This window comes from Lacerta agilis, chromosome 14, assembly GCF_009819535.1.
Source record: "Lacerta agilis isolate rLacAgi1 chromosome 14, rLacAgi1.pri, whole genome shotgun sequence".
Classification (NCBI taxonomy): Eukaryota; Metazoa; Chordata; class Lepidosauria; order Squamata; family Lacertidae; genus Lacerta; species Lacerta agilis.
In genome coordinates this window covers 24,957,004-24,984,849 of record NC_046325.1, presented here as the reverse complement: position 1 = coordinate 24,984,849, position 27,846 = coordinate 24,957,004, and the positions used below count along the sequence as shown (strand labels likewise).

General features: G+C 43.4%; 1 protein-coding gene across 1 annotated transcript; it reads left to right on the top strand.

Moving 5' to 3' along the window:
* The first annotated feature begins 52 nt into the window (after positions 1–52).
* Positions 53–27,846, top strand: LOC117057930. The gene is made up of 16 exons (XM_033168773.1): positions 53–59; positions 6,259–6,405; positions 6,874–7,032; positions 8,129–8,290; positions 9,737–9,901; positions 10,470–10,631; positions 11,391–11,558; positions 12,910–13,074; positions 16,557–16,721; positions 19,433–19,597; positions 20,762–20,926; positions 22,081–22,248; positions 23,854–24,019; positions 24,642–24,805; positions 26,745–26,899; positions 27,664–27,846. The coding sequence occupies exons 1-16, from the start codon at positions 53–55 to the stop codon at positions 27,844–27,846; spliced, it is 2,466 nt and encodes an 821-aa protein (XP_033024664.1).

Genomic DNA, 27,846 nt, shown 5'->3' with positions numbered 1-27,846 from the left:
CAGAAGAATTAGTTGGGAATGAAATGGTGTTGGCAGAATGGACTGCACTAGAATGGAGTGTAAGTTGTGCATGTATGTATGTATGTATGTATGTATGCATGCATGCATGCATGTATAGGTTTAGCATACTTTTCTAGGCAAAAGATTGTACTGTACTGTATCTTACCAGCTCCCGGATTGTTGATGTGCCTCCTCTTACTCATATATTTCCTTCTGTAGTTCCTCCCAGCTTCTACTCCTTTGAACCTCATGCTTGCTTTGTTGATTAATTAATGTCCTTCTTGGAACTAATTCCATTGTATCCCATAGCATTGCTGCAGAGTAGGGATGTTGTTAATGAAACAAACCCTGTTGCAAACCCTCCTTGACCCTTTCAAGTGTAATTGCTCTGAGAAGCAGCACTGGATTTACTGTAATTGGCAGGTTCTGCTTGTTTCTCTGTCAGTATCCAAATGAAGCCTTGCTTTAACCTCCATGGTCCAGTATGCCTATTGTCCCTAGGTTTGAGTCTTTTAAGTTAGGCAGCCAGTCAGAGATCAGTACACAATTTATATGAGAATTGTTCGTGTTTGAGAGAAAAAAACATACAGTTCCTGACATCCTGCTTGTATCCTTGCCAAGAGTCCACTGAACAATATTGTTTGAACAATTCTATCAAGAGTGCCTTTAAAAAGAAAAGAAAAAGAAAGACTTACCCTAGTAGCCAGGTCTCTTACGGGGTAACAAGTCTTACCCTCTTTGAAAGTCTTAAGGGTTTGCAACATATGAGTACCACTAAAAAAAAAATCTAATTATTTCTCATTTGGTGCATACACCAAGCCTAATGTAAGTTACCTGTGTGTGTGTTTCATCTCTACAGCTGTTTTGTGCTGAAACGTATGGAAGAGCAGTGGACTGAGAAGGCCATGAAACACAATTAGTTTCGTTTTTTTGTCAGCTTTATTTGAAGAGGCCCAGAGTTCTTCCACAGTGTTTTAATTCCCAGAGCGACCTGCGAGAGCATTACAAAACAATAGCACTCCACACCTGTGGGTGGTGAAGGAAGAGAAGGAGAAATGACCCATTTATCACCTTTTGTGTTTGTGTGGCTTTCAACTTGTCTTCAGGCTGTCCATTTATCACTCTGACCTGCTGGTCGGAGATCCAGCTGGGTTGGAACATGGTGGGTGGAGGGGACCCCCCTTTTTTTGTACAACTCCCCTTCTGAATGGATAATACATCTATTCATTTCTATTCATTTGGTTCTTACAGGCCCCAGACATATTCACTTCTTGCTCCCTTCAGCCTTTTTTTTTTTTTTGGTCAGCTGACCAGTTTGTAAACTAGCTAAATTGAAACGGTGTTGATTCCTCTCAGTTTAACAGCCATGAAGGTAAATGATCACAAATCCATGCCATTTGCTAAACTGGTGTGTGGGTTGAATCCAGCAAAGTCATTATGAGTGGAGTGACTTTCACAAATGCAACAAAACCTGTCCTCCATCTCCTCCCACTGAGTGCCCCCCAGAACTTCCCAAATTTGTTATGGAGGGCTGGGGGAACTGCCAGAGCAGGGTTTTCTTGGGGGGGAGCGCAAGAGAGGAGGAGGAAGAGGAGGAGGAAGTTCTGTTATTTGAGCAGAAACTGTTCTGCTTCAGCAAGGACTTCCTCTAAGATGTAAGTTGTGTTTGTGTATGTGAGTAAATCAGCATTATTTGTAACTCTGATTGTAGTAAGAGTTAGTAGAGGACACTGTAAAGTTAGTCCTCGGCAAAGGTTACAGGAAGTCAGGCTCTGTGACCTGGAAGAGCTGTTGCTTGGCAATGCCAGTCCAAGTGCGTGCAGGCACAGGTGTTTAGCCAAAAGGCAGGACAAGATCCAAAGTAGTGAGCAGAAAAGTAGAGCAGGAACTTAGACCAGGCAGGAAGTGGGCAAGGGATGTAGGCTAAGGTTCAGGCCAAGAAGAAAGTTCTGAAGCTAATACTGTACTTTATAGAGATGGTCCTTGCAGTCAATTGACTGAATGCTCAGGTGGGTTGCTACTGCAGCCTAGATGGCGTCATGTAGTGAAAACAGAGCGCCCAAGTGCAAGTTGTAAAGCACATAAGCCTCTTTCTCCTGGATGCCTCACAGTCATCTACATTGGAACATAAGAAGAGCCAGCTGGATCAGGCCAATGGTCCAGCTAGCTTAGCATCCTGTTCTCAACCATATGCATGTGGAAAGGAAGCAGGACCTGAGCACAGCAGCACTCTCCCTTCCTATGGTTTCCAGCAACCGGTATTGAGATGTATGTTGCCTCTGAAGATGGAGGTAGCACATAGCCATCATGATTAGTAATCATTGGAACAGATGCGTATCCTCCCTAACCTGCCATGCCACTTTTAGCTATATTTCTCCTCCTGCACAATCAGGGTTCTCAGTAGAAGAGGGAATTCTAATCAAGTCCAGTTAAAATCTCCCTGCAGCCTTTCATGCTTAGCACAGGAAGTTCAGGAGAGGAAGGAGAAAGAGTGATGCTTCCCCTCCTCTGTCGGTCTGAGCACACATTTTTTATGTCTGATGAGGGTTACCGGCTACTGGTTCTGATGGCTATAGGGCTACTTCCAGCACCACAGGCAGAATATCTCTGAATATTAATTGCTGCTTTTGGGATTCTTAGAGGCATTGTGTGTGAAAGATTACAGGGTCTTTTAACTGAAATGTCACTATATAACTATATTACACCCAACACACACACACACACACACACACACACACACACACACACACACGACATGTAGAAACTCTCTAGATGGATAAAGGAATTTCTGCACAAATACCAGTTGCAGGGAACTACAGGTGGGGAGACTGCTTTTGCACTCAGGTCCTGCTTCCATATTTCCCATAGACATCTTGTTGGCCACTCTTGAGTACAGGACACTGGGCTATGATGGCATGATTTAACAGTGCTTTTCTTTTCTTATTTCACACCTGATTTTCTGTTTTAGGGACCCCCAGGCGATACTATCTGTTTGCCTAGACTCACATTTGTAAACACGTTTGCAACTAATCACCAAACTTAAAACCATGGAGAAACCTGGTCTGAACAAAGACATTGGATTCTTATCTCATTATGCATGACAAAGCTATCTTTAGCCATCTCACCCCTTGCCTTTCTCTTTAAGACCAAATTGCAGTCATTAACAGTCATCTACAGGTTTTCCACACCTATCAGCTGATCACCCATTCCCACCATCCTTCTGAGTAATACTCCTCCCCACTCCCTCACTATATTTAACGATCTGGTGACTTCCGTTTCAGTGTATCTGAAGAAGTGTGCATGCACACGAAAGCTCATACAAAGAACAAACTTAGTTGGTCTCTAAGGTGCTACTGGAAGGAATTTTTTATTTTATTACGTTTGCTTCTGATATCGTTAGTGAACCACACAGATGAGGCAGTGGAACAATGTGTTTATGTTCTTAAACGAAAGTGACAACATAACTGGCACTCTCATGCTAGTAGCAATGCTCTTTCACAGTATTAAGCCAATATTCCCAAAGCTATCAAGAACCATTTTAACATTTATGAACCTGCCCCTTCTTCCCTCCACACACTACACATTGCCTGCCACCACTGAAACAACCTGAGAGTTTCAGTCTCTCCTTTGGAAATGTTCAAAAGCAGGCTCTTTCTCAAGTTGCATTGCAACAGAAGAGATATGTATTCACACAAGAAGTGGCTTTCATGATGTGCTTTAGTAATATAGTTCAGTTGTATGGCATAACACTTATGATACCTGGCAGATGGCCTTTTGGCAGTCAGAGGATTGCTCTTGAAAGGGTACAGGAATGGCTGGAGTGGTGACAGGGGACCCTGTGGCCCTTCAGAGCTTGTTGACCCACAGTGTCCATGAACCCAGACCATTTGTCATGCTGGTGGAGGCTGATGGAAGTTGAAGTCCAGCAACATTGGAAGCACCACATGTTTCCCACCCCAGGCTAAACAGTAGCTCAATGTAGCTACTGGGAAATCAAGGGATCTCAATCCATCCTATTATTCCACCCATAATCATTGGTCTGAGGTGACCTGACAGCTCCTGGAGAAAATGGCAAAAAGCCACAGGTGCTCTGCAGGAGAGGAGAAGAAAAATGATTTCTTTGCAACTGTTCCTCTAGGAGGGAGGGAATATACGTTTTGGCAGGCAAGTTGATGCAGGGAGCGGCCAAATAGAGGTTATATAGAGAATGGAACGCATCATATTTCACTTCTTATGGACTTACTGACGAGCTGAGATGCTTGCTATCCTGGGATTCCTTGTATTAGGCTGCAATCTCCATACAGTCCATACAGTAGGCAAAGGTAACACTGATACCAAGAGATGCTTCTAGCTTCTCGAACTGTGTCTTTAGAGAGCTATTGCTGAGGACTGCCAGAGTGATGTAGCCCCCTCAGACAGCAAATCTGGGGTTTGTCATGAGAAGGCAGCAAATTGTTAGTTATTTAATTTATTATGATTGGGTTTTGTGATGGGGAGAGGTGTTGATGGGATTTTCTGCTACAGGTGCCAAAATAGGGCTGGAGACTGTGCCCCTTGACTTAGAGGGGAGCATCATTTGCTGCTCTGCCTGCACATCACAGTAACTTCGGCTGGTTCTGTGTACGGTGTCACCATGTCCTAATTTATAGTCTTAGAGATGAAGAACCACTAGAGAGGAGAGCAGGGCCTTGAAGTCGGCCATCAACCGTTAGCCATGGAACAGTAGGCAGAGCAGGTACTCATGGCAACCTTCCCCACTATGGTGAGGTGTACTGTATTTCCATTTTAAATCCTAGTAATGATTTCCCAAATTTTCAGTTGCATGCCAATATGTAAACATGTGCAAACTTTGTCTATCTCTGTCCCTTTTGCTCTGTGTTTTGGTGATAACTAAACTGGCTGCCCTAGGTCTGTATGCACTCCTGAGCTTCTTCCCCCGCCAACTGTCTCCTAACAGGACTGTGGCAGGAAGGGGCAAAATTATCCATATGGGCTGCGCTTTCTAGATTTAATCCATGGAAAGAAATGGGGTGGTTGATGGGAATTCTGCTGTATCAGATTGTATCTTCCTCTTCAGTGAAGCTTCGCCCATACATTCCCAGAGTACCTTCTCCTTTTATACTGAGATAACGATTGGGTCATCCCAGGTCAGTGGGCCCTCAGCTAGTGTGTCCAATCTGGCTGACCTCTGGCATACTGTCAGGAAACATATCTCAAGTGATCTGTTGCAGTTCGGGTGATATGAGGCTTAACAGGTCTGGCCCAATTATAAATGAATATGATAAAACTTGATGCTTGCTGTTGGGGAGACCGGATACAATGCCAGCCCAATACATTTTGTTATCTGAATCAGAGTTCAAATGGTACCTGCTCACTAGGAACACTTTAAAAATGTTGCACCATTCAGACACTATTCAGCTAATCGTGAGGACTTGTACAGCTTCTGTTTTATTCTGCCATGATAATCCCATTTGCTGGATTGTCCTAACTGTTGTAATGCAACTGAACTGTCAGAAACTGACTTGGTGAATTGTACGTTTAGAATTTTTTTAAAGGAAATTGTTTCACTAGACAAAATTTATATCAAATGTTGTTGCTCCTATCATTAGTTGTGCTGAAGGGTTTCTGGTGGCCAAGCAGTGGAAAAAAAATCAATAAAAGGAATCCAATTGAATAAATACGCACATTTTAACTAGAAGCCAATATAGTTGGGATTTCTAACACACATTTTATTTATAACACAGTTTTTCTTTTTAACACGTTTTCAGTGTGGTTTTTTTTTTTAAAAATGTAAATGTTTTCATTGCCAATTCCATTCATTTCAATGCATCAATTGATTGCAATACTCCCTTGATATCCAGATGAAGTTTTATACGTAAACAGGGGTGTCCTTGATCTCAAGGCAGGAGAAACCCCACAACTGCAGCAGAGATGAATGTGGAGAACCTTTCCCCATACTCAAGGGAACAGGGCAACACCCTGCTACTTTTACTTGGCCATGAATTCTTAGATTAGCTTATACTGGTTAGGAGCGGTAGTCCCGTAATCTGGTTAACCGGGTTCGCGTCTCCGCTCCTCCACATGCAGCTGCTGGGTGACCTTGGGCTAGTCACACTTCTTTGAAGTCTCTCAGCCTCACTCACCTCACAGAGTGTTTGTTGTGGGGTAGGAAGGGAAAGGAGAATGTCAGCCGCTTTGAGACTCCTTCAGGTAGTGATAAAGCGGGATATCAAATCCAAACTCTTCTTCTTCTTCTAGGTTCTCCATCTTGCAGCTTCCCTTTCATTTTTGATGGTAGATCCTACTCATCATGCACGAAGGATGGGGCTATTGATGAACAGTTGTGGTGCAGCACAACCCCTAACTATGATAAGGATGGCCAATGGAAGCGCTGTTCTCTCCAAGGTGGGTAGTCTATAATACTGCTGGAATTATTATTTGTTTCCTGAGCAGTGACTCAAACTATATATGATACCTTAATAGTGATGGGCGAACCTTGTTCATTTCGGTTTCTCATTTTTCTCAGTCATTAAGTTCAGTTCTATACATTTCCACATCAGTTTGCAAATTTTCTCTCTCATGCAAGTTTTGCCAGCATTTTAGTAGAAATTTCTCCCAATTTCCACTTTTATTTTTGTCTGAGAATTCCCCAATACACACACTTCTCAAAGCATTTCCCATGAATATTTTGCATTTATGGAATTTCACAAATATATGCATATGTAAGGTATCTGCTGCCTAGCCTACCTCCCACCTTCTTGGTAAGCAGCAGTAACGTGTGGCACTGGGAAGTCAAGTGAGCAGTGCCACTTTTCCCCATGCCACTGGCACTACTGTTCTTCACACTGTGGCTTGTTCCTTCCACATTTTCAGAGTACGGTGGCAACTCTGGAGGCAAGCCCTGCATTTTCCCCTTCATCTACAAGAATCAGACATTCTACACCTGCACTGATGAGGAGAAAGGTGTATTCTGGTGTGCCACCACGAGAAACTATGACAAGGACCTTGAATGGAGCTGCTGTGCTGACATCAGTAAGAAAACTGAGGGACCATGACTGCTATTAGTATTGGTACTCCAGAGGGAAATAGGAGATAAAAGATTTCTGTATCACCAGTTACATTATTAAGGGAGACCTGGGGAAAGAAAATGTTTGTTCATGATTAAGAGAAGATTCAAAGGGCAAGGTCAATGTCAGGCAGGGCCAGCTCCAGGTTTCTGGGGGCCCTGGGGCACAGGGTATCAGTGAGCCCCTTGGCTTTTCTCTCTTTCCTCCTAAAACCACACCCATCCCTCTTGACACCACCTATCTACTATGGTAAAATATATACCTACTGAATTATACATTTAAGCTTTAGTTATCACTGACTGCATTTTTTGCCTTCCATTACCATTCAACTCCCAATCTTGCAATGTTGTTGTTTTTCCTACAGTACTTCAAACCCATTGTTGTTATGATTCAAATGTCTTACCTGGTCTTCACTATAAAGTCCCAGGGCAAGTTACAACAATATAAAATACAAGCTTATAATCAATTAGAACCAGTGCTTTTTTTTCTTAAAAAAATGTTTAGGGCTACTCTCATTTTCCTACTCATATTGAAATACTGCCCTTCAATGAGGCCAAACTTAGATTCACAAAATGTTTTTAGGGGTATGCATACCCCTGCCTCCCCCCCCCCCAGAAACAGCACTGGTTAGAACAATATACAATCAGAAGAATAGGTGAGTTCTAAAACGTGTGTGTGTGTGTGTGTGTGTGTGTGTGTTTTGTGATGACTTGCTAAATTGTTGTTTGTGAGAAAAAGAATCCCTTATAGTGGCATGCATTCTGGGAAAAGGAAGCAGAACAGTCTATAGCAGGGGTGGTTGACCTATGACCCTGTTGCTGTTGTTGTTGGACTACAACTCCCATCAGTACCGGAGAGCATGACTTAATGGTCAAGGGAAGAGGGGAGTTGTAGTCCAGCAACATCTAGAGGTCCATCAGTTTCCTACCCCCGCTTTATGCTCTTGAGAATAGGCTGAGCTGAGTGTTTTACCCAGGAATCCAAGTTGAACACACTATGCTTCTTGTACCAACATTTCCCTAAAGAGTAGGGGGAACACTGTCTTTGTCTCCCCTCCTCAGGACTAGATGCCAATCCCAAGGGGCCATGTGTCTTTCCTTTCACCTACAACCATACATCCTACTCAGCATGCACAACAGATGGGATTTCTAACAAAAAGCCCTGGTGCTCCCTTACCAACAACTATGACACTGACTTGAAGTGGACTTACTGTGAGCCCTCAGGTAAGAGAAATGACTACTAACCATGATGGTTACTTTCTGCCTCTATGGGTGCTTCTGAATCCTAATTGCTGGAAGCCACGGGAGGGGAAAGTGCTGTTGGGCTTGGGTCTGGGTTGTGGGTTTCCCACGGGCATCTGGTTGGCCACTGTGAAAGCAGGATGCTGAGCCAGATGGGCCGTTGGTGTGATCCAGCAGGCTTTCCTTACATTATTTTGAAAGCTATAAGCTTGGTAGGGAAGAGGCAGGATCCCACTATGAACACTTTTCTGTGATCCAGCTAGAGGTGATGAGTTAGGTCTGTTTCACCACAGGACTGCTCCAATCATATAGAAATGGGAGGTTTCCAAAAGAGGTGGGCAGGATCAGTGTTACTGAACCTCACCACTCAAGCCTACCTCTTAGTTCCCTCAGCCTCTGAGCATCAAAGTGCAGTTGAGGAGAGAAGCACTCAGGGAGAGAAGTTATGGGGAGGGCTGTGTGCTCTAAACTGTGCATCCTTTCTGTCAGTAATCCCCCCTCCACCTCTCCTTTCTGTGTGACTATAGGAGTCTTGTGTTGAAGTACTACTTCATACCTAATTTGACCCTAGGAAGACTTGGCCTAGGCTAGGAATTTCTGCATGACACTGATATTATGGTTGAAGACATTGCTTTTGATGTCCCAGTTCCAGGGGCACTCTGGGAGAAAGAAAATGGCATCCGGAGAATGCCGAAAGTATGAAGGGAGGAATTTCAGCATGAAACATGGTTCTTTTAACATTCCATGTTTGTTTCACCCCATTTTCTTAAGGAGCTAATTAAAAAGGTAGAACCCCATTTAGCTGTGTTGTAGTTTATACTGGTGTTTTTTTTTACTTGTCTTAACTGACCTATATTTTAAATAATTCTTAACACTGTTGTCATTGTGAATTTGAGATATATGCATGAAAATTCATCAGCATTTTGACCAAATTTATCTTTTAAAGCAATTTTTACTAAATAGCACATTTTTTTGAAAGCAATTCCTCATAATTTAATGCATACTTGGATGCAATTTTCACTAATATATATGTTTTGATGTTTCCGTGTGCTGCTCTGGTTCGCCAGAAGCGGCTTAGTCATGCTGGCCACATGACCTGGAAGCTGTACGCCGGCTCCCTCGGCCAGTAATGTGAGATGAGCGCCGCAACCCCAGAGTCGGCCACGACTTGACCTAATGGTCAGGGGTCCCTTTACACATTAGTTGGAGGACTGTATTACAAAATTCAGGGAAGTGCGAATTTTGAAAGAGAGATTTGTTTCAGTTCTTGTATTGTTTTGAGAAGTGCAGATTACTTATTAAAATGCAAGCAAAATTAAATTCCTCTTCCACCCCTAGGTCCAGTTCAGCACAACACAGTTTCACGTGTTCCTACTTGAAGTGGTCTACAAATCCTTACATTTGCCTTCTTTTTATTTTTGACTCCAGGGCCAGCTCCTGCTTCAGAAAACCCATTATGTGTCTTCCCCTTCATCTACAAGGGCAAGTCCTACAGCACATGCACTAGTGAAGGCATGAGCGATGGGAAACTGTGGTGTGCGAACACCAGTAATTACGACGTTGATAAGAAATGGGTGTACTGTACTGTCACAGGTAGGAGGAAAGCAGCATATATGTTTGTGCTGGGTTATTTTTATTCATGTGTGAACTGACCATCAGCATCCAAGCACTGGGGCATATAGTCAGACAACACAGGTATTGAAACTGGCAAAGGGTTTGACTTGCACAGTGGCTTCCCTAGGCCCTCATATACATTAATTACAAGGTGGATCTTTACCATCACCCTGCAGAGCCACCAGGGAAGCAAATGGGCAGAAAGGTTTGAATCTGTGCCACACAGCCTGCAGCAGACTCAAATGCCCTGGTTGTTCCCACATCCAGCTCAGGAACAGTATCATGACGACTATCAAATTCACACCTGTACATTATCTTGTTTGTAGCTTGTCTTTCACCTTGACAACCCTTTCCCTTTGACAATGCACACAACTCAATGCCCCGACCTATAGGAAGGTTTCTAACAGCGCATCAAATCATAGTTTGATTCCATGGCAGAAAATTCATGATGCCCACAGTGCAATCCATGCTGGGATAAGGGACTACAAGCATGCACAATGATCTTCTCTTTTGGTCTTGTGACCTTTGCCTCCCCATTCCTGCTCAGAAGCAGCTGCTGAGCCCAAGGACCTTTGTGCCTTTCCTTTCCTGTACAACGGCAAGCTCTATGACTCCTGCACAACACATGGAATGTCCCAGAAGAAGCCCTGGTGCTCTCTCACGGCGGACTATAATGCGGACCTGCAATGGACATACTGTGAGCCTTCAGGTAGGAAGGATGGGAGGGGCAGAAAGAAGGTTAGTGGTGAGAGATGGGGTGCCAGGTAGATTACACAATACTGAGCAAGATGGAGGCAGCTTCCTGTGAATGCTTGTAAGAAGGCGGCACATCCCACAGACTCCTTTTTCCAAAAGTGCAGGCCAAACTGGATGCTTATGGCAGAATCCCCCTGTGTTCAAACATAGAACTGCTTCAGTCCTGTAGAAAGGGAATGCCCAATTTCAACAAGAAAAGTAGTGGATAGGTGAGAGATACTGAATTCTCCCACTTTCTGCCATTCACTTCCTTTTTTACAAATGAGATGTGAGAGGTGAGGCTCTAATATGGCCATAATATGTGGCCATGAATGTATGGAAATCCAAACAGGCCAATTAGAATGATTTTTATTGCCCTGTCCAAGCATTCTTAGCAATACAACTACTGTCAGAGGCAGTTCATATGCCTCGGGCAACCAGTGTGTTGTGTTCACCAAAGTTAATTCGTTCTCTACCTACCCCGCCACATCCCTGGATACCAGGCCAATGTTTAAACAGGATCTTGTTGGGCTTTTGGCCTGATCCAACAGGGCTCTTCTTATTTTCCTTATGTGAAAAGGGCTGCTACTGTATATCTTGAAATATATTGTTCTGCCTTCAGAGAGCGATGGAAAGTTGAGGTCAATGGTTTCTCTAGCACAAGGATATCTCTGATTAACTCCAATCCCTCCCTGGCACACTGTATCTTTCTTTTGCATGGTAAAAAAATCAGGCCCTGACGAGGTTGCAGAAAGTCCACCTTGCATCTTCCCATTCATCTTTAAGAGACAGTTTTACCACAGCTGCACCACAGATGGGCGGAGAGATAAGAAGCTATGGTGTGCCACCACAGGCGACTATGATACAGACAAGAAGCTGAAGTTATGTCCGGAAGAGCCAGGTAAGAGAAGCTAAAGGCAGGAGGAATAAACAAGCCAAGCAGAGGCTGGGTATATTTATTTTATTTTGTAGATTCATAAGTCACATTAAAAACAACAACATGTGTGTAGGGCTCCTACAGGCAGATCAGGTTGTGCTTCTGGCCATATCCCTGAGGCTGTGCCCTTTCTGGACCACCCCCTTGACAGGGATGGAGAATCCTTTTCAGACAGAGTTCCTCGTTACTTTCTGGGCAACCTTCTAGTGGTGAATGAAACCAGAAGCAAAAGTGGGTGGAGCAATGAATGTAAATTTTCTCTATTGTAAGATGGGCTAGTTTTTGCACCTGTTCATGTACCCTTCTCTATCCTCCATCCAGCCAAGTGAGAGGCATTATCAGAGTTCAAGTACGTATTCCAGCTTGGCAAAAATACTGAAGGGGTGTGGCTTGGGTGAAAGAGGGTGTGACCTGGGGAAAATTTCAAGGGTCAGGCAGAGAGGTTTGGAGGATTACATCTGGTCCACAGTCTTGCTTATGTATAGCTGCCCCATACAATTGTGTGGAGCACCTACCTGGGAACAACCTACAACTCTTTCTAGACATCCATATTTAACATGTGGGTGTTGAGGGGGAAGAACTAGCAGGAGGTATGATATTGGGGGCATGGCCTCACTTTTCATAATACCTGTAGGAGACTACATTATGTGGAGAAAACATGAAGAGGTTTTTAGTTTACAGTCATACCTCTAGTTACGATCGCTGCAGGTTGTGAATGGAGTTGGTTACAAATGCGCCGAACCCGTAAATAACGAAACAGGTTACTTCCAGGTTCGGTGGTTTGCGCATGCGCATACGCATCATATGATGCCATGCACATTCACAGATTTGCTGAATAGCGACCCACGCATGCGCACAAGTGGCGCTGCGGGTTGCGTTCTGCTCAGGATGCGAATGGGGCTCCAGAACGGATCCCGTTCACATCCAGAGGTACCACTGTACTAAAAAAAACCTGAACTGCATTGATCTGATTCAAAAGTGAGTGACCCCAATGTTAAAAGACAGCCATATATGTGTGTCTAGTTGTTCCCCCAGCATTTCATATTTATTCAGAGGCCTCAAATTCTGACTCTTGGGGATTCTCTATCTAGTAAAGCACTGTTAGCAAAAAATAGCAACGGGAGAATTAATTACTTAAATTATAAGGGAACAAAATAGTTTGGGGGCACCAAATATGCAGCAAAATTCAGCTTCTCGGGTGTTGCATATGGGCATATGGATTGGCTGATATCATATCCTCTCTCTGCGGCATCAGTTATGATATGGATTGCCCACATAAACCTCCACCCAACTTATTTCTAATTTTAAAACCTAGGTCCAGATCTGAAGATAGAGAGTCCATCTTGCACCTTCCCTTTCATCTACAAGGGCAACTCCTACAGCACATGTACCACAGAGGGCATGAGTGATGGGAAACACTGGTGCGCCACCACCAGCAACTATGACATGGATGAGAAATGGATGTACTGCAATGTCACAGGTAGGAAGAAGACAGCAAAAGTGTTTGGGTTGGTTTAGGAGAAGAGTGTTCCTCTTTGTTGCTTGAGAAGCTACATTCCATGTTTTCCTGGATGCTGCTTGTAGCTCTGGGTGTCTGTGGATGTTACATGTTCTCCATCTATCATCTGACACAGCTATTTTCTTGGGTGCTCCTCAAATGTTTAAACTCACTTCTTTTTATATTAACACCCAGGGCCAGATTCAAAGACAGAGAGTCCAACATGTGTCTTCCCCTTCATCTACAAGGGCCTATCCTACAGCACATGCACTTCAGAAGGCATGAGTGATGGGAAACTCTGGTGTGCCACCACAAGCAACCATGATGTGGATAAGAAATGGGTGTACTGCAATGTCGCAGGTAGGAAGAGAACAGCAAAAAGTGTTTGTGTTGTTTTAGGAGAAGGGTGTTCTCCTGCAGATGGGCGGAGTGATGGCAGACTCTGGTGTGCCACCACAAGCAACTATGAAGCTGAAAAGAAACAACCTAGAGCAACTTTTTTCTCTGCTCATGGATGTAAGAGCCTCAGCTCATCATGGATGATCATCAAACAAATCATTGTCCTGTTCCTTGCTTAGAGCAGAAGCGAATACATTTCAGATTGTATGTATTCCACTCTGGAGTGAAAATGTGTACCTATGTTGTGTGCTGTCAGAAAATCTTCCCTATAAGATGATAACTACTTCTTCTTTGAGGGGTCCACAAATCCTTGCCCCGAGGGCTATTTTTCTAGAAAAAGAGGTGCTGGAATTCATCAGGAAGCCCCCCTTGTTTTCTTATAATGGCAATGGTACCCACCTGAGAGGTGCTGGAACTGAGTTCCAGTGAGTTCCAGCTGAAAAAGCCCTGCTTACACCCATCTTCTTTTTCCTTTCAAATTCAGGGCCAGACTCAAATGGAGAGGGTCCTTCCTGTGTATTTCCATTCATTTACAATGGCAAGTCCTACAGTGCATGTACCACTGATGGCCTGAGTGATGGGAAATGCTGGTGTGCTACTACCAGCAACTATGATTTAGATAAGAAGTGGATGTACTGTAATGACACAGGTAAGAGGAGAAGGACATATGTAGACTGCAAATGATACTTTATGACAGTTCCCTCCATTTGCATTGAAATGAATGGAGTGGGATAACATAAATACAACATCTGCATCATTAATTATATAACTTATACGTAAATTACACAATTTTGCCACATTGAACAATAACATAATGTAGTTTTTGGTGGAAGATGAACTGAAGCAGAATGGAAACAGTGCTGCATGCAATGATTACCGGGCAGGATGGAAAATAATACCTTTTTGCATCCCTAGCGGTACCATAAGAAGCAACATTCCACTTTTTCTTGGAAGCTGCTTGCAGCTCTTGGTGTCTGTGGATGTTATATCTTCTCTATCTGTAATCTGACACGAATTATATTCTTGGGTGCTCCACAAATGTTTGAACCCACTTCTTTTTATGTTAACATCCAGGGCCAGATCCAGAGGTAGAGAGTCCAACGTGTGTCTTCCCTTTCATCTACAAGGGCCTATCCTACAGCACATGCACTTCAGAAGGCATGAGTGATGGGAAACTTTGGTGTGGCACCACGAGCAACTATGATGTGGATAAGAAATGGGTGTACTGCAATGTCACAGGTAGGAAGAGAACAGCAAAAAGTGTTTGTGTTGGTTTAGGACAGGCATGGCCAAAGTTGGCCCTCCAGCTGTTTTGGGACTACAACTTCCATCATCCCTAGCTAACAGGACCAGTGGGTCAGGGATGATGGGTTATTGTAGTCCCAAAACAGCTGGAGGGCCAACTTTGGCCATGCCTGGTTTAGGAGAAGGGTGTTCTTCTTTGTCTGATCATGCATAAGCAAGGAACTGTGGAGGTTTAAGGAAGAGAGCACTGGAGACAAAAAAGGACAGACTATGATGTAGTCTGTGTATAACATTAGCCTAAAACTAATGCATGTCCTGTAATGTCACAGGAGGAGAACAACACAACATAGGAAGCTTCTACATATATCGAGTAAGACCATTGGAAATAATAGCTCAGTATTTTCTATATCACTTGGCAGCAGCTCTTCAGGGTTTCAGGCAGGCAACCTTACTTGCAGTTGCTAGAGGTTCAGCCTGGAACCATCTGCATGCAAAGCAGTTGTCCTACCACTGAGCTATGAGCCTTTTTCCTTTCTGGTGTAGCCAGGTTCTGCTATCACTGGATATGGGGGGGGGGGGGCTAGCCCTGGCTGTGTCACATGGTTTTGGCAATCGTTTGGCTTTTTGTGTTCTTTTTGGTGATATAGTTAGACATTATCATGTGACATATATGTGACATTGTAGTTTGATTAGTGCAATGCGTTGCTTTCTTTCTTTTCCTTTTTTTGTAATTTCATGCAATGTTTTGCTTCATTGTTCATTACATGCATTATAACATTTCCATTCACTTGGAGCTTCCAGATATGGATGGAAAAGGGACATTATAAATTTGTGTCTTGCCAAATGCAAGGTGGTTATTTTAAATGAGATCCCAAAGTAATACAAAACACAAGTGAGTGAGAAGATTAAAGATTTTATTCTAAAGAGCAAGCAATATATACAGTGGTACCTCGGTTTACGAACTTAATCTGTTCCGGAAGTTCATTCTTAAACCAAAGTGTTCTTAAACCGAGGCGTGCTTTCTATACTGAGGCCTCCCGCTGCCGGTGCCCTTCCACCATTCGGTTTCCGAGTCAAAGTTCACTATCCGGAACACCTACTTCCGGTTTTCCAGAGTTCGTATCCTGAATTGTTCTTTAACAAGGCTGTTCGTAGACCGAGGTACCACTCTACATACCGAGCAAGCACCTCAATTTGACACTTGGAAGCCCTCAAGAAGTGGCAAAGTGACTCCCCCTGGTAGCCTTAGTTTGCACGGCCCTGTGGCCATCAGTCCGTGCATGAGCTTGTTAGACTCTGCTCAACACCATCTGATTTATAGATAGCTAGCCTGTTAGCCTGTGTGGCTTGCTCGACTGGCTACATGAAGATTATTCATTAGCCAGCTCTCCCAATGCCTCACATTCTCCAAACCATGTCTATCATCAAAGAAGGTGAAGGCACCCAGCACTCTCACTTCCTTCCACAGATTAGGGCATTAAAGGCTGTTCTCAGCCATCAAAGAGCTTAACGAGAGATAAGAAGGGGAAGGAACCGAGGCAGGAAAGGCAACCATGTTAGATCACTAACTCCTCTATACAATTTATTTTCCAGATAGATTGCCCATACAATGTGAGAACTGCATAATAAACTGCTTCTCCTCCATGTCTACTCCAATCTTCTTCAACTTCCCATCATCCCTCACCATTGGCTAAGCTGATTGGGAAAATGAGATGGAATTATCAAGTCTTGGAGAACAAGTAAATAGAATAATGAAGGTATGTGCCAAAGTGTTCCATTTTTAAAAGAATGTTTCTTCCTTCTATCTGTTCAAAAACTAGGGCCTGATGAGAGTGTGGAAAGCCCACCTTGTGTCTTCCCATTCATCTACAAGGACAAGTTTTACCTCAGCTGCACTGCAGATGGGCGGAGTGATGGGAGGCTCTGGTGTGCCACCACAAGCAGCTATGAAGCGGATAAGAAATGGAAGTTCTGCCAGGACTCAGGTAAGCTCAGAAAAAAAATGGAGGTTAATAATTCCCATTGGTACCAGATGGTCAAACTGGTGTGGGCCAAGCTACTTCCTCAGTACCTCAGGACCTCTGAACCCATTGGTTTCCTCTTGTTTAGTGAAATGCTTGTTGTTGTTGTTGTTGTTCAGTCGTTCAGTCGTGTCCGACTCTTCGTGACCCCATGGACCAGAGCACGCCAGGCACCCCTATCCTCCACTGCCTCCCACAGTTTGGCTAAACTCATGCCAGTCGCTTCGAGAACACTGTCCAACCATCTCATCCTCTGTCGTCCCCTTCTCCTTGTGCCCTTCATCTTTTCTAGGGAGTCTTCTCTTCTCATGAGGTGGCCAAAATACTGGAGCCTCAACTTCACGACCTGTCCTTCCAGGGAGCACTCGGGGCTGATTTCTTTAAGGATGGATAAGTTTGATCTTTTTGCAGTCCATGGGACTCTCAAGAGTCTCCTCCAGCACCATAATTCAAAAGCATGCTAGGATTTCATTAAAATTACAGTGTAAAATTACAGTGTTTCATTAAAATTACAGTGTTTTAAAGGAAGCAATAGCATGACAGCACAAAAGCTGTTCAGTGGATGATAGTCTCACTAGATGGGCTACATCTAACTTCAGAATATAATCTTTATCCTTGCTAGCTGGAAGAGTAGCAGCTTTTCAGTCCCAATCCTACCTGCTCTACCCTCCTCTAATTTTTTTTAACCCAACGTATTTTGTCAGTGACCCAATGCATTTTTATTTTCTTCCTATCTACAAATAATCCAGAGGTTACTGAATGGAGACAATATTTTATGTTTGTTACAGGAACTGGGCAGTTGTCTGGCTTAGGGTATATCTGAATCCCACTCCATAATGAGAGGAACATTAAGGGCTTTGGGAATGCAGCACAGCACGTCTGAGGATAATATGGTGGTGGGCATGGATTTATTTATAACATTCCTTACCTTCCCCGTCACCATAAGGTCATGGGGCAGGTCGCAACAATACAACCATACAATGATAAAAACACATAAAGCAAGTAAAATAATTTATACAAGAATAATAACAAGAAAAGCAGCACAATATAGGTTAATTCGGGAGGAGTTGCCATCAGGTTACAGAGTTACAGAGGTAACACACTGGGGTAACACACTGACTATGGAATGTTTTTCATAGGGAGTTTCACTTCACACCTACTTTAATGTCATTTCAGCCCCATCTGATTTCATTTAGAAAAAAAAAAAAAAAAACTATCAGCGTTTTTCCAGTCCCCTCTTATGATAGGGCCCAGAGGTACTTTTTTCTCTGCTCATAGATGTAAGAGCCTCAGCTCATCATGGATGACCATCAAACAAATCATTGTCCTGTTCCTTGCTTAGAACAGAGGCGAGTACATCTCAGATTGTACCGTATGTATTCCACTCTGGAGTGAAAGCAGGGGCGTAGCAAGGTAAATTGGTACCCGGGGGCAAAAATTTTTTTGCCAACCCCCCCCCCCAGGCATGGGAAGGTCAGGTGGTACCCGGTGTGGAAAATTTCTTGTCAACCCCCCCCCATTGACCCCCCCCGCAAAAATGGTTTTAAGTTATTTCATATTTTCTTACAAAGGAATAATAACAAGTAATAATAAAAACAAACCTTTATTTATATCCCACCCTCCCTGGCTGAAGTTGGGCTCAGGGTGGCTAACATCAGATACATAACATTGGCATAAAATCAAACAATAATTAAATTACCTCCTAAAAACATCTCAAAATCAAATTAAAGTCTAATTAGATGGCTTTCCACAGGGTTAGGGTTGGGAACAGTAAGTGCTCCACTGAACTGAAATTTCAGCCTTCATGACATAGGAAAACAGCCAAGTGAACAGCTACAGTATTTTCGTGGAGGAGGGTCAAGATATTAACCGATATGCATGAAATTTCATATATAGCTATATAATCCCTAATATAGTAAGATAAGACCTTCGGAGCAGGCATTAAAAAAAAAAATTCCAAAAAAAATGTTCCTTGATAATTTGTCACCCCCTCCATTATGGAACCTGGGGCGGCCCGCCCCCCTCGCCCCCCCTTGCTACGCCCCTGAGTGAAAGTGTGTAGGTTGTGTGCTGATAGAAAATCTTCCCTACAAGTAACCTTTTAAAAAAAAATAATTTTTATTAATTTTCTTTTCTCAAAACAAATATCCAATATCATTGTTAAACATACATTTTCTAATTTCCCCCCTCCCTGTTGACTTCCCTCAACTACCATTCCTTGTTTATTACATCAGATGATACATTCTGCTGTTTATATACAATGTTATGTTATCACATTGTTATACTTCTTGTTCTCTCTAAATAAAATTGTAAATGTTTATTTAAATCCTGCCAGCGAGACCATTTCTTTCTGTTGTTTCTGCAAATATATTGTAAAGAGTTCCCATTCTTTTTCAAAGTCACTATTGTCCTTTTCACACAGTTTGTCCATTAACTTTGCTAACCCCTATAAATAAGCTAAGATGATAACTGCTTCTGCTCTGAGAGGTCCACAAATCCTTGCCCCGAGGGCTATTTTTCTAGAAAAAGAGGTGCTGGAACTCATCAGGAAGCCCCACCTTGTTTTCTTATAATGGCAATGGTACCCACCTGAGAGGTGCTGGAACTGAGTCCCGGTGAGTTCCAGCTGAAAAAAGCCCTGCTTGCACCCATCTTCTTTTTCCTTTCAAATTCAGGGCCAGACTCAAATGGAGAGGGTCCTTCCTGTGTATTTCCATTCATTTACAATGGCAAGTCCTACAGTGCATGTACCACAGATGGCCTGAGTGATGGGAAATGCTGGTGTGCTACCACCAGCAACTATGATTTAGATAAGAAGTGGATGTACTGTAATGACACAGGTAAGAGGAGAAGGACGTATGTAGTATGTGTTCATTTAGGAGAGGGGTGGGGAATTCTTCCATCCAAAGGGCAGCAGACCGTTCTATTTCACACTTGATAAATTCTCCATGGTTTTCTGAACATTGAGAGAAATTATAGGGGGGGGGAGGCATTCAGAACATGTTGTACAGACACTGTTGCAGTTATATTGGTTATCTATTTGTTTTGGGACTTTTTTAAAGTTGTGGCATTGATCTTTTAAGCCCCTAAATAAGTTCAACCAGATTATTCGAAGGACCACCTGTGCTCATATGAACCTTCCCAGTTCTTAAGATAAGCCTCAAGGAGCTTCTTGAAGGCTCACTGTCAAGGCACATTAGGCTGGTAGGCACTAGAAACAGGGCCTAAATCATTGATGACCCCATAATTTCTTTTAACTGTTCTGAAGGGGATACTTTTGGCCCCATATTTGTTAACTTTCAAACAGATCTTTAAACCTTTTCATTTCTATCTGATTACAGGTGTGTAGCCGTGTTGGTCTGCCGTAGTCAAAACAAAACAAAAATAAAAATCCTTCCAGTAGCACCTTAGAGACCAACTAAGATTGTTATTGGTATGGGCTTTCGTATGCTTGCGGGTGGCGCTGTGGTCTAAACCACAGAGGCTAGGGCTTGCTGATCAGGAGGTTGGCGGTTTGAATCCCTGTGACAGGGTGAGCTCCCGTTGTTCGGTCCCAGCTCCTGCCCACCTAGCAGTTCAAAAGCACAGCAAGTGCAAGTACTACTCCGGCGGGAAGGTAAACGGCATTTCCATGTGCTGCTCTGGTTTGCCAGAAGCGGCTTAGTCATGCTGGCCACATGACCCGGAAGCTGTCTGCGGACAAACACTGGCTCCCTTGGTCTATAGAGCAATTTTGTCACATTGAAAATAACACAATGTAGTTTTTGGTGGAAGATGAACTGAAACAGAATGGAAACAGTGCTGCATGCAAGGAATACAGGGCAGGATGGAAAATAATACCTTTTTGCATCCCTAGTGGTACTTAAGAAGCAACATTCTACTTTTTCGTGGATGCCCTTGGTGTCTGTGGATGTTATATCTTCTCTATCTGTAATCTGACACAAATTATATTCTTGGGTGCTCCACAAATGTTTGAACCCACTTCTTTTTATGTTAATATCCAGGGCCAAATCCAGAGGTAGAGAGTCCAACATGTGTCTTCCCTTTCATCTACAAGGGCCAATCATACAGCACATGCACTTCAGAAGGCATGAGTGATGGGAAACTGTGGTGTGCCACCACGAGCAACTATGATGTGGATAAGAAATGGGTGTACTGCAATGTCACAGGTAGGAAGAGAACAGCAAAAAGTGTTTGTGTTGGTTTAGGACAGGGATCGGCAAATTTTTTTTTAGCCGCGGGCCAGTCCACTGTCCCTCAGACCTTGTGGCAGGTCGGAGAACTGGCACGGGGGGGGGAGGAGCTGGAAGAAGAGGTGAGGGGGGCAAGTAGTCCTCCTCCCCACCCCCACCCTCAGCTGCTGCCCTTACCTTCCCAGGGGCTGCTGTCGCCGCTGCTGCTTCTGCTTCTCGTGGGTAGGCAGAGGGAACTTGTCCACTCCGCTCTCTTGCCCACAGGAACAGCAGGGCAGTGGCGGTGATGGGGGAGGGAAGATGAGCGACGCAAAAGGGCTGGCTCCAGAGAGGGGCTGCTTAAAATGGCGCTCAGCCAGCTCAGCCCAGCCCCCTTCTTTCTCTAGGCAGGGCGGGGAGAATCCAGGAGGAGGGAGGGAGGAGGCGCCACTGTGGTGTGTGTGTGTGTGTGTGTGTGTGTGTGTGTGTGTGTGTGAAACGGAATGGCACATGAAATATACTCGGAGTCAAGTGTGGATTTCATGTTCTTTATTCAGCTCATTGTAGCGAGGAATGAGGAATGCGGTTTCCCCAAAACGTCTGCTTTATATACACTATTTACACAATGGGCCCCACGTGATTGGCTAATTTCGGGATACTCCTGTATGCCAATCGGGTTGTGGATTCACTTCCACCTAGAGCTGGATTGGGTGGCTCCTGTGGACCAATCAGACTGCTGCATTCTGGATCCTATTGTTCCAGGACCAATCAGACTGCTGCATTCTGAATCCTATTGTTCCAGGACCAAACAAACTGCTGCATTTTGGATCCTATTCAACTCAGTACATAACAGCACATAATAATAATGGCGCAGCCCGAACGAACAGAATCCCCACACCAATGATCCTAAAGGCCTGATCCTGAAGGCAATTGGGCCTGATCCAGCCCTCAGGGCCTTAGTTTGCTGACTCCTGGTTTAGGAGAAGGGTTTTCCTCTTTGTCCGATCAAGCAAAAGCAAGCAGCACTGGAGGATTAAAGAGGAGAGTACTCTGCAGAAAAAGAAGGACAGACATCATAAAAGTGTAGATAATTAGCTCCAAACTACAGCATTCCTCTCTCCCCCCCCCACTACACTTCCTTCTTGAAACAGGACCAGATATAAGCAAGGAAACTCCCAAATGTGCCTTTCCATTCATCTTTGAGGGCAAGTTGTATATGGATTGCACTGCAAGTGGGCGGAGTGATGGGAGGTTGTGGTGTTCCACCACCACCAACTATGATGTCGACAAGAAATGGAAGTTCTGTGAGGAGGACTCAGGTAAGGGGCTGTGGAAGTCTAAAGCTAGTAGAAGAAAATAGAGACCAGCTTCTGGAAGGGAGATTCAGAGGGGTACGGAATGAATGCAGATTAGTGATTTCCATTGCACATGTTCAAGTACCCTTTTCTATCCTTTAGCCAACCAAGTGAGAGGCATTATCGGAGTTCAAGTACACATTCTAGCTTGGTAAAAATACTCAAGGATTGGCTTGGGTGAAAGAGGGTGTGACCTGGGGAAAGTTTCAAGGGTCAGACAAAGAGGTTTGAAGAACCACATCTGGCCCACAGTCTTGCTTATGTATAGTTGCCCCATACAATTGTGTGGAGCACCTACTTTGGAACAACAACTACAATTCTTTCTAGACATCCATATTTAACATGTGGGTGTTGAGGGGGGAGAACTAGCAGGAGGTATGATATTGGGAGCATGGCCTCACTTTACATTATACCTGTAGGAGACTACACCATGCGGAGAAAACATGAAGAGGGCTTTACTTTACAAAAACAACAAACAACAAACAACAAACAACAAACAACAAACAAAACAAAAACAAAAACAAAACTGAACTGCATTGATCTGACCCCAAAATGAATGACTCCAATATTAAAAGACAGCCACATATGTGTGTCTAGTTGTTCCCTCAGCATGTCATATTTATTCAGAGACCTCAGCTTCTGACTCGTGGGGATTCTCTATCTAGTAAAGCATTTCTAATACTGTACTTGCTTAGTTATTTTGCATATTTCACGTATGGCTGTTGTTCAGAATTGTTGGATTTTGTGGCATTCCCACCACATATGGAGGTATGTGCCTGTGGAGGTGCATCCTCTCCAGCATTTTGGTGAGGTTCCTGAGCGTATCTGAAGTAGTTTCCTAGGTGTTTGGTACCACCTGTAAGTGAGTTTCAGAGTGAGTTCTTTCCTTTTCGTTGATATGGATTTAAAGGGAGGTTTAAACCACAGTCTGGTCCACTGAGTGGGGTTAATATCATAGCCTATGTCATCCTCCCATTGTTTTTTGATTACTTCTAGGGGGGTTGTGGGATTTTGTAGCAGTATTTTGTATATTGTGGATACTATCCATTTGCTGTGCCCCTTTGTTGTTAGGAGGAGGATTTTGAAGGTCGTCAGGGGCCTAGTTTGCTGACACAATACCCCACACATACATTAAGTAAAATAGAAACATTGCCACCCGACTCCACCCCCACTCACCCTGGCCCCCTCCACCTCTTTCCCCCTTTTCTTCCTAATGTAACACTAATGTCTCAACAAATGAAACTGATTTGTAGAAAATGTAACTTGAAAAAGAGACATTGCACATACTTTTGTAAACCAAGAAATATTTAATTAAAAATACGTTAAAAATAAAGTATCTAGTAAAGCACTGTTATCTAGCAAAAAATAGTAATGGGAGAATTAATTAAATTAGCAAAAAGGAAACAAAATAGTTTTTGGGGCCCTAATATGCAGCAAAATTCAGCTTCTCGGGTGTTGCGTATGGGTATTTGGATTGGCTGATATCATATCCTCTCTCTGTGGCATCAGTTATGATATGGATTGCCCACATATACCTCCATCCACCTTATTTCTAATTTTAAAACCTAGGTCCAGATCTGAAGATAGAGAGTCCATCTTGCACCTTCCCTTTCATCTACAAGGGCAACTCCTACAGCACATGTACCACAGAGGGCATGAGTGATGGGAAACACTGGTGCGCCACCACCAGCAACTATGACACGGATGAGAAATGGATGTACTGCAATGTCACAGGTAGGAAGAGGACAGCAAAAGTGTTTGGGTTGGTTTAGGAGAAGGTTGTTCCTCTTTGTTGCTTGAGAAGCTACATTCCACGTTTTCCTGGATGCTGCTTGTAGCTCTGGGTGTCTGTGGATGTTATATCTTCTCCAGTGTGGTGGACAAAGGAGGACAGCAGGGCTGTCTTTAGCATATGTGCCACCTGGGTGCAAAGATCCACCCAGCGCCCCCAAATTTAGTTTAGGGTGTGTGTGTGTGAACTCAAGTTCACCTGTAACAACAACACAGCGGAAAAACTGCTTTTGTTTCCTGACTCATCGGGAATATTTGGCGCTATGGAGTAACAGAGCAACGGTGGAGGGGGGCAGGTACTTTCGCTCCATTACTTTTCTCTGTCACCCATTGAGAGGGACTGGTTGGCACCCCCCAGAATTTGGGGCGCAGGTGCCCTGCACCCCTTGCACCCCCATGTAAAGATGGCCCTGGAGGACAGGCACCATAAAAGTGTATATAATTAGCCTCTCCCCGCCCTTCCTCCTTGAAACAGGACCAGATATAAGCAAGGAACCAGATATAAGCAAGGAACCAGATATAAGCAAGGAACCAGATATAAGCAAGGAACCAGATATAAGCAAGGAACCAGATATAAGCAAGGAACCTCCCAAATGCATCTTTCCATTCATATTTGATGGCAAGAATTACAGCAGCTGCACAGAAGATGGACGGACTGATGGGAAGCTGTGGTGTGCCACCACTGCCAACTATGATGTAGATAAGAAATCAATGTTTTGCACCATCACAGGTAAGAGACAGGCAGAGGAGAAAAGTGGAGAGACATACCTTTTCTCTGAGGCTCATTCTTTACTGCAATTAAAATGGAAGTTCATGCACCCTTTCCTCTTGGGATGCAATTGCTGATGAGTCATCAAAGTCTACATCTTTCCAAAGGAGAGCACCAACATTTATCTGTTAGTAGATAAGCTCATTAATGATACTTGATCTGCTTATATCACATCTAGATGAGGGACATAATCCCAATGTATTTGGTGACCACACTCATCTTTGACCACATTATTTTCACATTTTGACTATGAGGTTTTTGTTGTTGTGTGTGTGTGCTGAAGGTTTAAATGTGTGATTGGGCAATAGAAGTGCCAACTCTACCCCTATCCCCCATTTTCACCACCAAAGGTCCATGTGTAAAAAAATAACTTTGTTGTCACCTTAATGGAACAAAATATAATGAGCAAACTGGGCCACATACATTTATACATGTGGCAAATTGCTCACCCCTATATCTTCCGTTTATACAAGAAGAATCTTCTTTGTTCTACCTTGTATCCAGAATTATGAATGGCCCTCTAAAGTAGAACATCTGCTGCAAATACTCCCCCCTTCTGTCAAAACAAAATGAAAAATAAAAAAATTCCTTCCAGTAGTATCTGAAGAAGTGTGCATGCACACGAAAGCTCATACCAAGAACAAACTTAGTTGGTCTCTAGGTGCTACTGGAAGGATTTTTTTATTTTTTATTTTGTTTTGACTATGGCAGACCAACACGGCTACCTACCTGTAACCTCCCCCCTTCTGTGTTAAGGAAGGGTTGGGATTAGCAAATGCTTCCTCATTTGCCTTGCTCAGTACCTTATTATGACACTGTCATTAAAAAAAAAACCATTTTTGTCCATGTAAAACTGAAGAGTGACTAAGCCTGTGAAAGTAAAATATATGCATGAGAAAGAAGAAATTTTGTGGCAGTGAAGAAAGGCAGGGAGGCAGGAATCTAGCTATTTCCTCCTATGGCAGTGTTCTTCAACTTTGGGTCCCAATATGTTGTTAGGACTACAATACCCATCACCCAGAGCCAGCTTGGCCAAATGTTCAGGGATAATGGGAGTTGTAGTACAACAACATCTGGAGATCCAATATTAAAGGCATCAACAAAGAGGGAGTTTTAGTTCAAGGTTAAGCCTTTTAAAAGGTTAAGCCTTTTAAAAGGCAAGGTTAAGCCTTTTAAAAGGCAAGCATGAACAGGAACACAACCAGTTATTCTAAGGATCACTGAAACAGCAATATTTGCCATGTGAATGCCATTGTTCCTCTAGACTCTGCTAGTTCTTGATTTGTGCTGCCATCTGTTGGTGACTTAATGTTGTTTCTGGTTTAAAATTAGTTTAATTGTTATGGTGTCACGAAGGAATGACAGGAGCTCTAGTTTCTAAGAGGCACCAGACACTTTCCAGCAATGGCTGTGATCCCAGAACCCCAAAAAGGACCAACGTGGAATTTCTGCAGTTAGGAAAGTGATGGGGAAATGCAGTGAAAATTGTGAATCAGGATGAATGCTCATTGTTGTATAACCTTTCCACAAACAAATAATAAAGTCCAGCTCTAAGTTAGCCTTTGCATAAACTTGGTGGAAGCAAATCAAGATGAATGCTTGTCTAACCTCCCTGTGAACAATTTGGAATGAATGTTCAATAAAGACCAGCCATAGTCTAACGCCTGGGTAAGCTTTCTTCAAGCATATCTGGATAAATGCTCAGTAAACAGGTCTCCTGGAAGCAACCTAAGAGAGGGAATTCTGCAAGGGAATTAAGAAAACTCAACATAACATGTTCCCATAATTGCAGATCCCAGGATTCCTGGGAGGCATGGTGCTTGTTTAAAGTAATTTGCAATCTGAGATGCAGTTGTGGTCTTATTCCAACTCTCTTCCCCACCCCTTCTTTTCTATTCAGAAACAGGATGTGTCTTCCCTTTTATCTATAAGGGGAAACCTTATGAAAGCTGCACCACCCTGGATAAACATGAAGGAAAAGCTTGGTGTGCCACTACTCCAGACTACCAAACAGGCTTGAAGTGGAGATTCTGCACCCGTGAGCAGATTGGGAGGGCAAATAAAAGGCTAAGGGTGGGGTGGGGGTTATTTACGTTTCTATTTGTAGGTCAGACTAAAGACCATGTCAAAGTGTGGGTGCATGGAACCTATGAGCTGAGACCATACAAAATCTTTACTTCTTACTTGGCATGGAAGTTAAGGCATTTGTCATGCCTTACAATTTCCTGGTGGTTTTGGAGCACAAGATTGTGCCTTAACTTTCATCTGAAACAAAAAGGGTTTGTAAATCACTGAATAATGTTGTCATAGGTAGAAATTATGGGGAATGGTAGATTAAAAGTGTGAAGCTTAAGTAGGGATGGGAAAAATATACTAGTGAAAATAAAATACCAAATCTTAAGAGAAAGATACACTTTTCAAAATTGTGCATATAGTTGTACCTTGGAAGCCAAACACCTTGGCACTCGTACATTTTGTCTCCCGAATGCCGCAAACCCGAAAGTGAGTGTTCCGGTTTGCAAATGTTCTTTGGAACCTGAACGTCTGGCATGACTTCTGCAGCCAATCAGAAGCCATGTCTTGGTTGCCGAACATTTTGGAAGTTGAACAGATTTCCAGAAACGGATTCCATTCGGCTTCCAAGGTAGGATTGTATTAGCAGAAATTTGCACTTAAACGGTGAGAGCAACCAAAATTGATAGACTTGCCCATCCCTCAGGTTAACCTCTTCAATCTGCTTCTCTCTCTCTCTCTCTCTCTCTCTCTCTCTCTCTCTCTCTCCCCCTCTTTTCTTTTTTTCTTTCTTTCTTTCCATTCAGAATTGGACTGCGTCTTCCCCTTCATCTTTCGTGGCAAGTCATACGACAGCTGCACCAAAGCAGGACGCTCGGATAAAAGGAGCTGGTGTTCCCTCACTAGTAATGCTGACACTGACAACAGATGGATTCTGTGCTGATTCAAGCAGAGGAATTTCAGGTGGGGATGGATCACAGTGGAACTGA